Raw genomic sequence first — 15,267 nt, 5'->3', positions numbered from 1 at the left:
GTTCTTAACTACAAAGCTTGAGAGTCTGTAGTGCTAAAATTTAGCAGAATCCAACAAATTAGCAGGATCCAATGTAGGATCAAATTTTCAAATGTAACAAAATGCTGTTTTTTTTCCAATAGCAAAATTAAACACTGGTAATGCAGAAAGAATTAGGAATGAAAAAACATGGAAATTACAACTATGCCGTTTATTCTTAGTAAATAGTAAACTTACTATTATTATGTGCACTAAACACATCTTTCATTCATCTGTTCACTATATTTAATATTTGGGGGAAAAAACTATTTCAGTTATCTACTTGAACTTGCAAAACCAAACATTTCAAAATACTACATTCTCATAAAATACTATGCTTTTCTTCTTCACAGCATGTTATTACTAATTACCAGTGTACATACTATTCATTTAATGTTAATCTCCTCTGCTAAATAATAAGTTCCATAAAGGCCGACTATGTAACTTATATGCATTAGAATCCCTAATACCTACCATAGTGCTTGGCAAATACTATGTAAGGAATGCACTGTTAAAGGATAAATGAATCTGTAAAGTCTTAGAAGCTTTAGTATTAAATTAGTCATAAAGTTTAACAAAAATCTTCTAAATTTGCAAAGTAATTTAAACTCAGTGACTCTCCTTTCCAAAATACTGCCCTATAACACAAATGCTAATTTCTTGAGTACATATTACACAAAGAAATACATTCTACTGTGGCATTACTATGTTGAAGAAAAAAGTATCTCCTTTCATCTTCCGGTAGATTATTAAACACTAATAACAGAGATAGGGATCTGCTTTGTTTCCTCAGCTTTCAGAAATTAAAAAAAAATATTCTGAGTGGTAACAATTTACTACATTGTTTTCCCAAGTTCCATTTTTTCACAGATAACAAGTTAGAAAATACTTAATCACAACAGAATGTTATAGAATTCATCACAAGTAAACTTTTCATATTTTTAATATGAAGATGAAAACCAAAACCATAATGACCATATGCATGTCAATAAATAAAGACGTAAAATGAGATATGAAAAATTCAAAATGTGCAGAGGAATGGAGTCAAGTGTAGTATTTTTTAGTAGTGGTTTTTTGTTTTGTTGTTGTTGTTTTTATCTTTACAATCTTGTTAAGGTGCTATTATTTCAGCATAGTTGCTATATCAAAAGATGTTTTTTTGTAAGCCTTATGGTATCCACAAAAATCTGCAGACACCAACACAATTAATAAGGAATCAAAACATACTACCAGAGAAAATGACAAAATCACAAAGGAAAACTGTAAGAGTAAGAAAGCAAAAACAAACAAACAAACAAAAAAAGAAGAACTACAGTAACACCAGAAAACAAATTACAATATGGTTGTACTAAGACCTTGCCACCTATCAATAACTACCTTCAATGTCAATGATAAAAAATTCTCCAATTAAAAGATACAAAGTGATTGAATGGATTTTTTTTAAAAAAGGAAAAAATAAAACCCAATTAAATGTTTGTTAAAAAAAAAAAAAAAAAAAAAAAAACCTTTACCTCAGAGGACACACATACAATGAAAGTAAGGGGATATAGTAAGATATTACACAAATTAAATCCAGAAGGAGCAGCAGCCATAATCCTATCAGATAAAAACAGACTTTAAATCAAAAGCAATAGAGGCAAAGAAAGTCATTGTACAATGATAAAGGTGTCAACTCATCAAGAGGAAATAATGATTCTAAATATATATGTGCACAATATAGGGGCACTAAATGTAAATCAAGTATTAAAAGGGAAAGACAGACTCCAATAAAATAATAGTAAGGGACTTTATTATCCCACACAATGGATATCTCATTCAGACAAAAAGTCAACAGAGAAAGAGCAGAATTAAATTGCACCACAGACCAAATGGACCAGACCTAAAAGACTTCTACAGGACATTCCAACAACACATGCAGAATACATTCTTCTTATCACTAGGTGGAACAGCTTCCAGAGCAGATTATATAATAGGCTGTAAAACAGGTCTCAATTTTTTTTTTCAAAACCGAAATCAAGCTAAGCACGGTGGCACACACCTGTAATCCAATCCCAGCAGCTCAAGAGGGAGACAGGAAGACTGCAAGGTCAAAGCTACCTCAGAAACTTAGCAAGGGCCTAAACAACTTAGTGAGACCCTGTCTCTAAATAAAATGCAAAAGAGGGCTGGGGATGTGACTCAGTGGTTAAGTGCCCTTGGGTTCAATCCCTGGTACCAAAAACAAAAACAAACAAAAACCTAGAAATCAGTAACAAGAAAAACTTTAAAAACTCAAACAAGTAAAAATAAATCCCAACATTATGTACAATTATAATGCACTGAAAAACATGTATGAAGTAAAATAATTTGGAAACTATCTAAACACACAGAAATTAAGGAACTTTTGAGGGTGGGATGCAACATGGGGGACTGAATCCGGGGCCTTGCACATACTAGGCAAGCACTCTATCACTGAACAATATTCCCAGTGCACAAGTTTATTCTTGAACAACAAGAAAGAAATCAAAAATCTCTTCAAACAAATGAAAATCAAAACACAACATGTCAAAATCTATGTAAGACAATAAAAACAGTACTAACAGGGGAGTTTTTAAGCAATCAACATCTATATTTAAAAAGCAGAAGAACTCAAATAACCCATCATTGCATCTTACAGATTAAGAACAAGAGGGGTAAAAAAAAAAAAAAAAAAAAAGCTGGGCCAGGGTTGTAGCTCTGTGGTGAAGTGCTTGCCTAGCATGTGTGAGGCAATGGGTTCAATCCTCAACACCATATAAAAATAAATAAATAAGATAAGGGTACTGTGTCCACCTAAAACTTAAAAAAAAAAAAAAAAAAGGCTGATCAGAGATAATGAAAAAAAAATGAAGAATTGGTTTTTTGAAAAAAAACAAAGCTAACAAACCCTTAGTCAAAATAACAAAGAGAAAACAAATTAAAAAAAAAAAGGGAGACATTACAACTGAGTGGCTCAAAAGAGATTATTATGAATGACTCTTCACCAACAATATTCGATAACCTAGCAGAAATGGACAAATTCCTGGATACATACAGCTTACCAAGATTAAACCATGAAGACAGAAAACCTGAACAGATCAATAACAAGTACTGAGATTGAATCAGTAGGGCTGGAACTCAGTGGTAGAGTGCTTGCCAAGCAGGGGCAGGGCCCTGGGTTCAATCCTTAGCATGCCCAAAAGAAAAGTCTCCCAGAAAAGAAAAGCCAGGAACAGATGGTTTCACTGATGAGTAAACTACTGCCAATTCTTGTTTTTTTGTTTTTGTTTTTTTATGGCAGTGCTGGGGACTGAACTCAGGGACTAATGCATGCTAGACAGCTCTCTATCACTAAACTATATCCCAACAATTCTTAAATTATTCCGAAAAATTGAAGAGAAGGGAATTAATCCAAATACACATTACCCTGACACTAAAATCAGACAAGGACACAACAACAACAAAAATACTACAGGACAATAACTTTGAGGAGCATAGATGCAAAAATCCTCAACAAAATATTTAACAAACTGAAGATAATGGCACATCAAAAAGATTCATCCCAGGGATGCAAGACAGGGTCAACATATACAATTTGATAAATGTGATATACCACATTAACAGAAAGAAGGACAAAAGCTATATGATCATCTCAATAGATGCAGAGAACTCATTTGATAAAATCCAACATCCCTTCATGATAAAATTGTTAAATCTAAGAGATATGGAAAAAACATACTTCAGTATAATAAAGATCATGTATACAAAGCTGGGCTCAGGATATAACTAAGTGGTACAGTATTTGCCTTGTATATGCACAAGACCCTGTGTTTGATCCACAGCACGGCACCAAAAAACAAAAACAAAAACAAACTATCATTATACTGAATATAGAAAACCTGAAAGCTTACTAAGAACTCAAAACAAAACAAGGATGCCCTCTTTTACCACTTTTATTCAACATAGTACTAGAAATTCTAGCCAGAGCAATCAGGCAAGAGAAAGAAATAGAGGCATCCAAATTGGAAAGAAGGAAGTCAATCTGTAACTGTACACGACATGATCTTATGATATAAAGACCTCCAAGGAGTCCAACAAGAAACTATTATAATTAAAGAATTCAGCAAAGTTGCAGGATACAAAATCAACATATAAAATCAGTAGTGCTAGCTGCATGGTGGCACACACCTGTAATCCCAGAGACTGGGGAAACTAAGGCAGAGAATTACAAGTTTGAGGCCAGGCTCAGCAACTTAGCAAGACCCTGTCTCAAAATGAAAAATAAAAAGTAGAAATTATAAGAGAGCTGAGAATGTCTCTCAGTGGGAGAGAACCCCTGGGTTCCATCCCTAGTACCAGAAAAAAAAATTTAAAAATAAAAACAGTAGCACTGCTATACATGCCAACAACAAACTACCTGAAATGGGTATCAAGAAAGCAATTCCATTCCCCGCCCCCCCACACAAAGTTAAGGACATTTGAATTCATGATTGAGGAAAAAACAAAATATTGTTAAAATCTCCGTGCCTTTCAAAGTGATCTATGCATTCAGTGCAATCCCTATCAAAATATCAATGACATTCTTCAAAGAACTTAAAAAAAAAAAAAGCTAAAATGTGTATGGAAGAACAAAAACAAACAAACAAAACAACAAATAGCCAAAGCAATCTTCAGCAAAAGCAACAAAAAAGGAGCTATTACACTATCTATTGTCAAAGTATATTACAAACAAAGCCATAATAATCCCAATAGCATGTTTCTGACATAAAACAGACACAGAGGCCAATGAAGCAGGATAGAAAGCTACAGTCAACATTCAACAAAGGTGCTAAAAATATACATTAAACAAAAAGACTTTTCATTAAATAGGTGCTAAAAAAATTGGACATCCACATGCAAAAGAATGAGACTGACTAGCCCTCTATCTCACCAGTTAGGTGAGGGGGATCAACTCAAAATGAGTTAAAGATTTAACCATAATCCATACATGTATGATTATATTAAATGAAATCCTCTCTCACAGATAACTATACTGCACAAATAAAAACATTTAAAAATACTTAAATATAAAACCCAATATAATATAGTATTATATAAGAAAACATAGGGGAAATGCTTTAGGACACTGGAATGGGAGAAAATATCTGACAAAGGGTTACTACCCAGAACATATAAAACTCAAAGGCAAATAACCTGATTTAAAAACAGGCAATAGATATAAATAGACATTTCTCAAAAGAAGACTTAAAAATGACCAACACTTATGTAAAAAAATGCTCAACTCACTAATCATCAGGGAAAAGGAAATCAAAACCACAATGAGCCATTACCTCACTCTATTAAGAATGAGTATTGGGGCTGGGGTTGTGGCTCAGTGGTAGCACGCTTGCCTAGCATGTATGACACGTTGGGTTCAATTCTCAGCACCACATACAAATAAATAAAATAAAGGTCCATCAACAACTAAAAAATATTTTTGAAAATGACTATTATTGAAATGACAAGTGCTGACAAGGATGTGGAATAAGGTGAACACTTGCACACTGTTGGTATAAATGCAAATTAGTATAGCCATTATGAAAAGCAATAAGGATTTAAAAATTTAAAAAATGAACTATCACATAATCCAACAATCCTACTTCTGGGTATATATCCAAAGGAAATGAAATCATTATGTCTAAGGGTTATCTGTATTACACAACACTACTTGCTTAATTTTGCTTAATTTTCATGTTCTTATCTGCAAGCATGAAAATGGTTTTGGGGGCTGGAAATGTAGCCCAGTGGTAAAGCACTTGACCATCACACATGAGGCCTTGAGAACGATCACCAGCACCAAGCCAAAAAACAAACCAAAATTGTGTCAAGAAAGTAATATCCTGCCAGGTATGGTGGCACACACCTGTAATCCCAGCTTCTCATGAGGCTGAGGCAGCAGGGTAGCAAGTTCAAGTTCAGCTTGAGCAACTCAGTGAGTCACTCTCAAAATAAAAAAAAAAAAAGGGGGTAGAGATGTAGCTCAGTGGTACAGGGCTTCCCTAGCATTCATGAGTCCCTGGATTTAATCCCCTGTAGTGGAGGAGGAGGAGAAATAGCCTAATGTGAATCTTCAGTTTTCTGATTGTTCATATGAAAATTTATCAACACTAATTTTTAGAAATCCCCGTATAGATAATGTGTATGAAACTTACAAATCTGGTTTAACATCTGGTACTTAGAAAAAGTCTTATATCTAAAAAATGATTTGGTACTAAAATTAAAAAGAAAATCTCTGATAATCTTTTATAAAACATAGAATCAATGAAAACTATGTATATATGTTCATACAAATCAGATCCAATACATAAAAATTTGAAAACCTGAGAAAGATAAACAGTATAATACCTAAGTTAATACAGATGTTTAACATACAAAATCAGATATTTAAACAACAACAAAAAACTCAGTTCTTTTTCAGGTGGCTCAGTAGTAGAGTCCTTGACTAACATGCATGAGGTCTTGAGTTTGATCTCCAGCACTGCAAAATCAATAGGCAACCTTCAAATAAAATTCCCACACAATAAAACTATCTCCTTTTAATTATTTCACCTACATAGTACTGAAATGCCAGAAGTGAACCACAACAAAATGAGGATTATGCAACTGGTATAGTAAAAATAAGGGAAACTAGAAAGCTCTGCCATGAATCAATTAAGATGATATATTAACATATAGGTCCTTTTTCATCTGAAAAATACAAATATTTTTTAAAACTTATCTTAAAAATCCTGTTCTATAAAAATTACTTGGAAGAAGCAATGAAAGTAGTAAAGGGTAGGTTAAATTTAAGGTCACTGTTTCTACGGTTGCTCTATATTATCTAGTCAATAACCATCCAGTTAAAAATTACCATTTTCTGAAAGAAGTCAAAACTAAACTGTCTGAAGAAATTTAATTTACTCAGCTTAAGGAAAAACATTTTTCTTCCAACAGCACCATCATTAAGGGACATCATAAGCAAACTGGGAATTACGTTATTTAGTTGTTATATTGCAGAAGAAACAACAGGAACCAAATTTGAGGAGTTTTGCAGGATTTGGTTATATGTTGACTAAGGAAAACATACGAATATGATGTATCCAAATGTCTCAATGGATAGTTCAATAATAGAACAAACATTAAATTTCAAACTGCAAATTCCTGTTCTGAAATATATCTTCTCCTGTGTTCTACTTTACCCTAGTAGTTGCAACCTTTTTTTTTTTTTTTTTTTTTTTTTTTTTGATGCACTGGGGATTGAACCCAGGACCTCAGACCTACTAGGCTAGTGCTTTACCACTGAGCTACATCCCCAGTCCTATCACAAAATTTTCCTTAAATCAAAACAAACCTTATCAATGTCAAAAATAGAACACATAAATGTGTGCAAAAAAAAAAAAAATTTTTTTTTTTTTACCTAGAATAAATCTAAAAATAGTTATAAGAATATCTTGGGGTTCCCTGGAGAGTTCTTTTGTCCCTAAAACTATTACCACCAGGAAGAAAGAACAAAAGGGTTTAAAGAGACCAGAATTTGTATAATATAAAAATCTAAGTACAAGTTAGTATACTTAGGTATCTTAAGAAATAAATACTTCTTTTAAAATCTTTATATTTTTATCTAGATTTTTTTATGCTCAGTTTTTAATATTAAAAAAATGATTATGTCCTATACAATTCTGTAAGACTATAATACTGATCAGGCATCATTTTAAAATTGTGAAATAATTCCACAATTCTACGTTAGTAAATTAAATTGTGATCACTGTTAAGTAAAACAAAAAAGTGGAAAGCAAATTCTTTTTATAATAGGCATGTTTAGACTGCCATAGTCAATAAAAACCACACTGAAAAAACAAGAGTATCGTGAACCAACTGATATTTAGTAAATATTTCAACAGCTGGGATATTCAAGACAGTATATTTAGCTTAAAACAGTCCGTGCTACTAAGATAAAAGTTATTTTAAAGTAGGAATTCCCTGTCCCTTTTCTTTATGAACATAAAATCTGTTGAATGTGAAGAACATAAGAATATATTTTTAAAAAGTAGCTGATCAATAAATAGTCCAACCCAAATTAAATACGTCAACTCAAATTTAATTTACCTACAAAATTCTTAAAGGATTCAAAGGAAAGAAATAATTAGATGACAATGCTTACATGCTCACAGTAAGCAGAATGATTTAAATAAACAAACACATTTTAAAAGATTAAGGACCTCTTTGTGGTCACCTTTGTTACCTGGGTACTCTGATACATTCCTCTGATCCTAATAGGCCAAGTTGTCCATCAGAATCGAGACCCCAAGCATACACCTGGCCCTTGTCATTAAGTGCTAAAGTATGAGCTTCTCCACACGAAACAGCTACGATATTTTGAGCATCCAGGGCAACAACCTGCTCTACAGAACAGAAGTCAAGAAGAGAGACGTTACATTCTAATTTTGAACTTCCAATGATAATATATTCAATCTTCATTTTACATTTAAGAAAAGCTAAGGTAATGTTTAAATACACACTAAAAATAATCAGTTATTTTGAAAAATCTAACAAATTCATGCTCCATGTGTAATAATTGTTGTGGTAAAATACAGATAATTTTCTGAGTGGATATATAATGTCAAGAAGAGTTCATAAAGATTCTCTCATAATGTACACTCTATTCAAAACCATTATCAATAAAAGAAGGGTCCAGGTAAAAAAAATAGAATCATTTAAACAACTTGGCTGTTTGATTTTAACAATAAAACCATAATTGACCCACACATACCATACAGACACTGCAGTGAAGTGATTCTGAAATTAATGTTTTATGAATTGGTAATTTTTGAATGAAAAATAACTTCTTTACATATCTCATTTAAAAAAAAAAAAAGAATCTGTTGGATATGCTGAGTAAAGAACAGAAAGGCAACATGACCATAACTGATAGGTTCTTTTGTGGACTGCCATTTTAACATCAACAAATATGAAACTCCATATGTGGTTAAAATGTGTTCAAGTTTTAAGCCAGAAATTCATTTAAAATATTGGACTTCAACAGACTGTAAAGGAGCCAACCACTGACATTATCAGTATGGAAATTGTTTCTCTAGTCTCCTTAGTTTCCTTGAGATGTGCAATGTTTGTGAGTGTTTCACTAGTACCATTAAAAACTTGGGGTTTTTAAAAATACCATTTAAATTAATATTTTTTAGTTTAGTAAGAAATTTATAATTACTGACTTCAGTAAACTAAAAGCCTAGTGTCAAAAGTGATTAAAACTGGATCAATTAGGGTTTCTTGGCACATTTTAGCTCCATTTACAAATGTAGCAATTCAATAATAGAAAAAAATGCAACAGGAGGTTCACATTCTTTCATGCAGAGAAATTCAAATTGTTTCTAGATTATTAAAATTTTCATTTTTGTAGTGAGAGGTTAGCCCTAGATATCTCCTCTAAGAAACTGCACAACTCTATAATGATTTATTATTGTAGTTACTTACCTTAAAGTATTGAGTTAATAACTGAAAGCTTACACTTAATCTCATTTTTGTATGTAATCTAAATGGTTTTATAAAATTACATTGTAGAAACACAAAAAAGGAAAAAAAGATATAAAACACCGTTTTCCCTACCACCACCACCACAAAAAAAAAAAAAAATGAAGAAAGTAAAAGGACTTGGATCTGCTTCCATCAAAACGCTCCTACAAATCTAATTATGAATAAAAAAGTGAAACTTAGAAAAGATCTTATGTCTCACAAAGGCTCCCAAAATAAATCAATTTCTCTCCAGAACAACCCTAAAAGGAAGTAGCAAAAAAAAAAAAGACAGGTAAGACTAATGTTCATCAATAACAAAGTAAGAGTACTTAAATTAGATAGCAATGGCTATAAAATCAAAGTCCAGGAAACAAAGAACAATCATTTATATCAAATATTAACATTGTTATTAACATTGTTTTATACTTTGAGTGCTTCAGACACTAGATACACAAAAATGAATAAAACAGTTCTGATCCTCAAGGAGGTTTACAATTTGTGCATAAACAGGTGAAATAAGGATGTAATTAATGATAAGATAGAAAAAAGACAATAGAAACAACAGATACTTATGTTATCCTTAAAAACATTAGGAAGACTTTGGGAAGGCAATAATTCTTAAGCTAGATCATTAGCTGAAGAGAAGAGATTCCCATGTATCCAATTTGAGGGAATTAAAATTACTTGTTATAGCAAATCAAAATATAAAAGCAAAGTTGAGAACCAGATTAAAAAAATGAGGGGAAAAATGTTCCTCATCTGGGCAAAACTAACCTCCACAATTTTTAAAGACTTCTAAGAGGCAAAAAAAAAAAAAAAAGATTCATAATTTACATCAGTGGGTAAAAGATGTGAACTGAATGAAAGTTCACAGAAAAATAGAAACAGCACTTAATCATATCAAAGTTGTTCAACTTCACTAATGAAAGAAATATACATTCAAACTACACTGAAAAGCCAAAAATATACTTTTCTAAATATAACCATCAATAAAGTTTTATCAACAGAATGAGGTAAGTCCCAGAGCAGAGGAAAATATTTACAAAGACAGTTGATAAAGGATTTATCCAAAACATACACAGAATTTTTGAAATTCAACAGTTAAGAATACAAACCAACTCAATTACAAAATAGCAAAAGATTCAGACAGGTATCTATCTCACCAAGGAAGATGTACAGATGGCAAGTAGGCATAAGATCAGATGGCACAATACTGGATGCCATCTGGGCATTGCAAATTAAAACAAGATACAAATTACACACCTATTAGAATGGCCAAAATCTATAACACTGACAACACCAAATGCTGGCAAGGATATGAAACAACTTGAGTTCTCTCATTGGTGGGGGCCAATCTCAACAATTTAGTGAGACCCTTAGCAACTAGGCAAGCTCTTGTCTCAATATAAGAAATAAAAAGGGTTGGGGATATAGCTCAGTGTAATTGGAAGATAATTTGGAGGATTCTTACAAACTATAATCAAATACATGATCCTGTATTCCAACAATCGCATTCCTTGGTACTTAACTATGTCCACACATGGATGTTTATAACAGCTTTAATCATAATTTCTGAGACTTGGAAGCATACAAGCACAACCTTCACTAGTTAAATGGATAACAAAATTGGTACAGCCTGAAAATAGAATATTATTCAATGCTAAAAACGAATGGGCTATCAAGCCACAAAAAGACATGTAAGAAACTTAAAATACATATTGCTAAGTGAAAGAAACTAATCTGAAAAGACCACATACTATGAGATTCCAAATAGATGACATTCTGGAAAAGGCAAAACTATGGAGACAGTAAAAAGACTGACTGCCAAAGTTTGAGCAAGGAAGGGATGAACAGGTAGAGCCATGAGTATTTTTAGGGCAGTCAAAACTATTCCTCATGATACTGCAATGGTGGAAACACACCATTATATGCTTGTTAAAACCCTTAGAATAAGTCATACGAAGAGTAAACTAGAGGTAAACTATGGAATTTAGTGATAACAACATGTTGATGTAGATTTATTGATTTTAACAAATGCACATTGTGATGCACAATATCAATGGTGAAGAGGTAATCCATGTATGGGTTTGGGCATAGGGGTATTGAGAACATTCAATGTTGCTGTGAACCTAAAATTGCTATAAAATAAGCTTATTTAAAAAAAAAAGAAAAGAAAAAAAAAGAACCACATACCTAGGTACCAGTTTTCATTTCTGGAAAAGGCACAGTTGTATACTGTTAGTGGAAGTACAAAATAGAACAACTTCTATGGAGAAAACAGCCATGGCATTATCTAACAAAACAGGAGTTTTCCCTTTCCACCTACCAATTCCATGTTCAGGAATTTATCCTACAGATACACTGAACATGAGTGTGTGCGAATACATGTGAATACACTGCCTATTCAAAACAATTTAATTTGCAACACTACATAAGAGTAAAAGCCTAAAAATTTTCTAAATATCCGTAAAAGGATTCCATGTACACATTGAATAGTATACTGGTAGGGTATACTAAAGTAATGCAAACTTTACTTTGCATTCTGATATGGAAGAATACACAATTTGCTTTTTTTTTTTTTTTGTATAAGGTAAGGGGGAATAAGAATATATATTTGCTAATGTCTACATGAAGAAACTTTGGAAAGATAAATTAAAAATTTAACAAAGACAGTTCTATAGAGGATACAGGCAGAGGGGAAATTTTAACAGTCAAATGCAAAAGCTTCTCGATATATATTGCTTTGATCTGAACCTGTGAATATACTGCCTATTCAAAACAATTTAATTTTAAAAACATTCATTTGGGCTATGGGTATAAACTCAGTGGTAGAGCACTTCCATAGCATGTGTGAGGCTCTAGTTTTGAGCTCTAACACTCAAAAATTAAATTAAAATTTTAAAATACTTTTTAAAATTAGAGCCTTAGAGAAATACTTAAAACAATGTATTAAAAATCAATATTTCTGGGGCTGGGGAAGTGGCTCCAGCGGTAGCGCGCTCGCCTGGCATGCGTGCGGCCTGGGTTCGATCCTCAGCACCACATACAAACAAAGATGTTGTGTCCGCCGAAAACTGAAAAATAAATATTAAAAATTCTCTCTCTCTTTCTCTCTCTCTCTAAAAAAAAAAAAAAAAAAAAAAAAAAAAATCAATATTTCCACTTTTGAACTGTTCTGAGCTCAGTATCCTTTTCTGCATACTAAAAAAGCCTAAACAATTTTTGTTCTTCCAGAATTCTAGCCCCATTAAATTACTGATACCAACTTTGAAAACAGATAACTGCTTCAGAAATTCAAAAACTAGGAAAAGAAATAAGATTAGAAGAATTAAAAGGTATCCATATTGGAAAGGAAGAAGTTAAACATCTTTATTTGCAGATGATTTGATTCTACATATAGAAACCCCCCCAAAATCATACAAACAAAACAAAACAAAACAAAAAACCCAAAACCCCCATTAAGACATAATAAATGATCCAGTCCAGTTGAAGGATACAAAAATCAGCACCATTTCTATACAAAAATAATGACCTAAGCCAGGCTCAGTGGTACATGCCTGCAATCCCAGCAACTTGGAAGACAAAGGCAGAAGTATCACAAGTTTGAGGCCAGCCCTAGCAACTTAGTGAGGCCCTAGGCAATTTATCAAGCACCTATCTCAAAATAAAAAGGGCTGGAAAAGTAGTTTAGTAAGCGAAGCACACCTGGGTTCAATCCCTCGTACTAAAAAAAAATTTTTTAAATGATAATGACCTAGCTGAATAATGAAGACAGGCATGGTGGTGCATGCCTATAATTCCAGCAACTTGGGAGGCTAAGGCAGGAGGATCACAAGTTCAAACCAGGCTCAGCAACTTAGCAGAGCCCTGTCTCAAAATAAAAAATAAAAAGGTCTGGGGATATGGTTCAGTGGTTAAGCACCCCTGGGTTCAATCCCCAATACTCGCCCCCCAAAATGACCTAGTTGAAAAAGAAATCAAGAAAACAATCCCATTTATGGTAGCATCAAAACTATTAATAAAATGACAAAGAATTTAACCAACGAAGTAAAAGAAATTGTCCATTGAAATATAAAACACTGATTAAAAAAAAACTGAACATAGAAAAAATAAACAGAAAAATATCCCATATTAATAGAAAAGAATGCCCATACTATCAAAAGAAATCCCTAACCAAAATCCAATGGCATTCTTTACAGAAATAGAAGAAACAACCTTAAAATTCATATGAAGACATACACATAAATATCAAAAACAAAGAGTCAAAATAATACTGAAAAAGAAAAAACAAAGTTGGTAGCATCACACTTTCTGATTTAAAATCACATTACAAATCAGGCACTGTGGTGCACACCTGTAATCCCAGCTACTTGGAGAATGAGACTTGAGGATCACAAGTGTGAGGCCAGGCTCTGCAACTTGGCCATCAGTGGTAGCAGGCTTACCTAGCATGCACAAGGCCCTGAGTCCAATTCCCAGCACCGCAAAATAAGTAAATGGATAAAGAAATAAATAAAAATGAGTATTTTATTCTGAAAAAAATAATAATAAACAAAAGTGGGCCGAATGTTCTAATAAGTGGATGCTGATCCATAAATGGGGGAGGGGGATATGGGAAAAATGGAGGAACTTTGTGCAAAAGGGAGGGAGGGGGCATGGGAGCAGGAAAGATGGTGGAATGAGATGGACATCATTACCCTAGGTACATGTATGACTGAAAATATGGTGTAACACTATATCATGTACAACCAAAGAAATGAAAAGCTGTGCTGCAATTGTGTACAATGAATCAAAATGCATTCTGTTATATATACCTAATTAATTAATTAATTTAAAAGGGGGTGTGGAGGGCTGTAGCTCAGTAGTAAAGTGCCCATGGGTTCAAACCTAACACCTGGGGAAAAACTGTTACAAAACTACAGTAATCAAAACAGTATGGTTCTGGCATAGAAACATAAACCTACGTAACAGAGAACCCATAAATAAATCCAAACATACACAGTCAACCAATTCTTAACAAGGCCACCAAGAAGACCTAATGGAACAGATATCTCTGATAAATGGTGGAGAGAAAACTGGATTTCCACATGTAAAAGAATAAAATTGGAGCCTTATCTTATACCACACAGAAAAACCAAGTCAAAATGGTGTAAGAGATATAAGTACTGAAACCATAAAACTCCTAAAAGAGCTGGGCACGGTAGCATACGCCTGTAATCCTAGCAGCTTGGGAGGCTGAGGCAAGAGGATTGCAAGTTCAAAGCCAGCCTCAGCAAAAACGAAGTGCTAAGCTATTTTATTTAGTGACAGTGAGACCCTGTCTCTAAATAAAATACAAAACAGGACTGGTGATGTGGCTCAGTGGTCAACTATCCCTGAGTCCAACCCCTCTAACCCCCTAAAAAAAAACTCCTAGAAGAGAAAAATTCCTTGATATTGAATTTGACATCATACCAAAAATTCATACTACAGAAACAAATATAAGTAAATGAGACTATATCTAACTATAAAACTTCTGCACTGCAAAGGATACAATCAAAAACATGGACTGGGAGAAATAATTACAAATCACATATCTGATAGACAGTTAAGATCACAATTTTATAAAGAATTCTTACAACTCAAAAGCAGAAAAACCAATAACCTGACTAAAAATGGGAAAAGTACTTGAACAGATATTTCTCCAAAGATGACATAAAAATGGCTAAC

General features: G+C 33.0%; 1 protein-coding gene across 10 annotated transcripts in view; it reads right to left on the bottom strand.

Annotated features, from left to right (window-relative positions):
* Herc4 (HECT and RLD domain containing E3 ubiquitin protein ligase 4) overlaps positions 1 to 15,267 on the bottom strand; it is a 120,887-nt gene that overhangs the window by 86,994 nt on the left and 18,626 nt on the right. For all 10 annotated transcript variants that reach the window (XR_006846250.2, XR_009226408.1, XM_046419905.2 and 7 more), the window contains one exon: positions 8,276 to 8,435. Coding sequence is in view for 8 of the 10 variants with exons in the window: in XM_046419905.2 (XP_046275861.1) it covers positions 8,276 to 8,435 (160 nt within the window). In the remaining 2 variants the exon portion in view is untranslated. The remainder of the gene's footprint in view (positions 1 to 8,275; positions 8,436 to 15,267) is intronic.

The sequence above is a fragment of the Marmota monax genome, unplaced genomic scaffold (genome assembly GCF_021218885.2).
Source record: "Marmota monax isolate L192 unplaced genomic scaffold, Marmota_monax_Labrador192_F-V1.1 WCK01_AAM20220418_F8-fsc00019, whole genome shotgun sequence".
NCBI lineage: Eukaryota > Metazoa > Chordata > Mammalia > Rodentia > Sciuridae > Marmota > Marmota monax.
The sequence above is the reverse complement of the archived record's forward strand: the minus strand, read 5'-3'. Positions and strand labels throughout refer to the sequence as shown.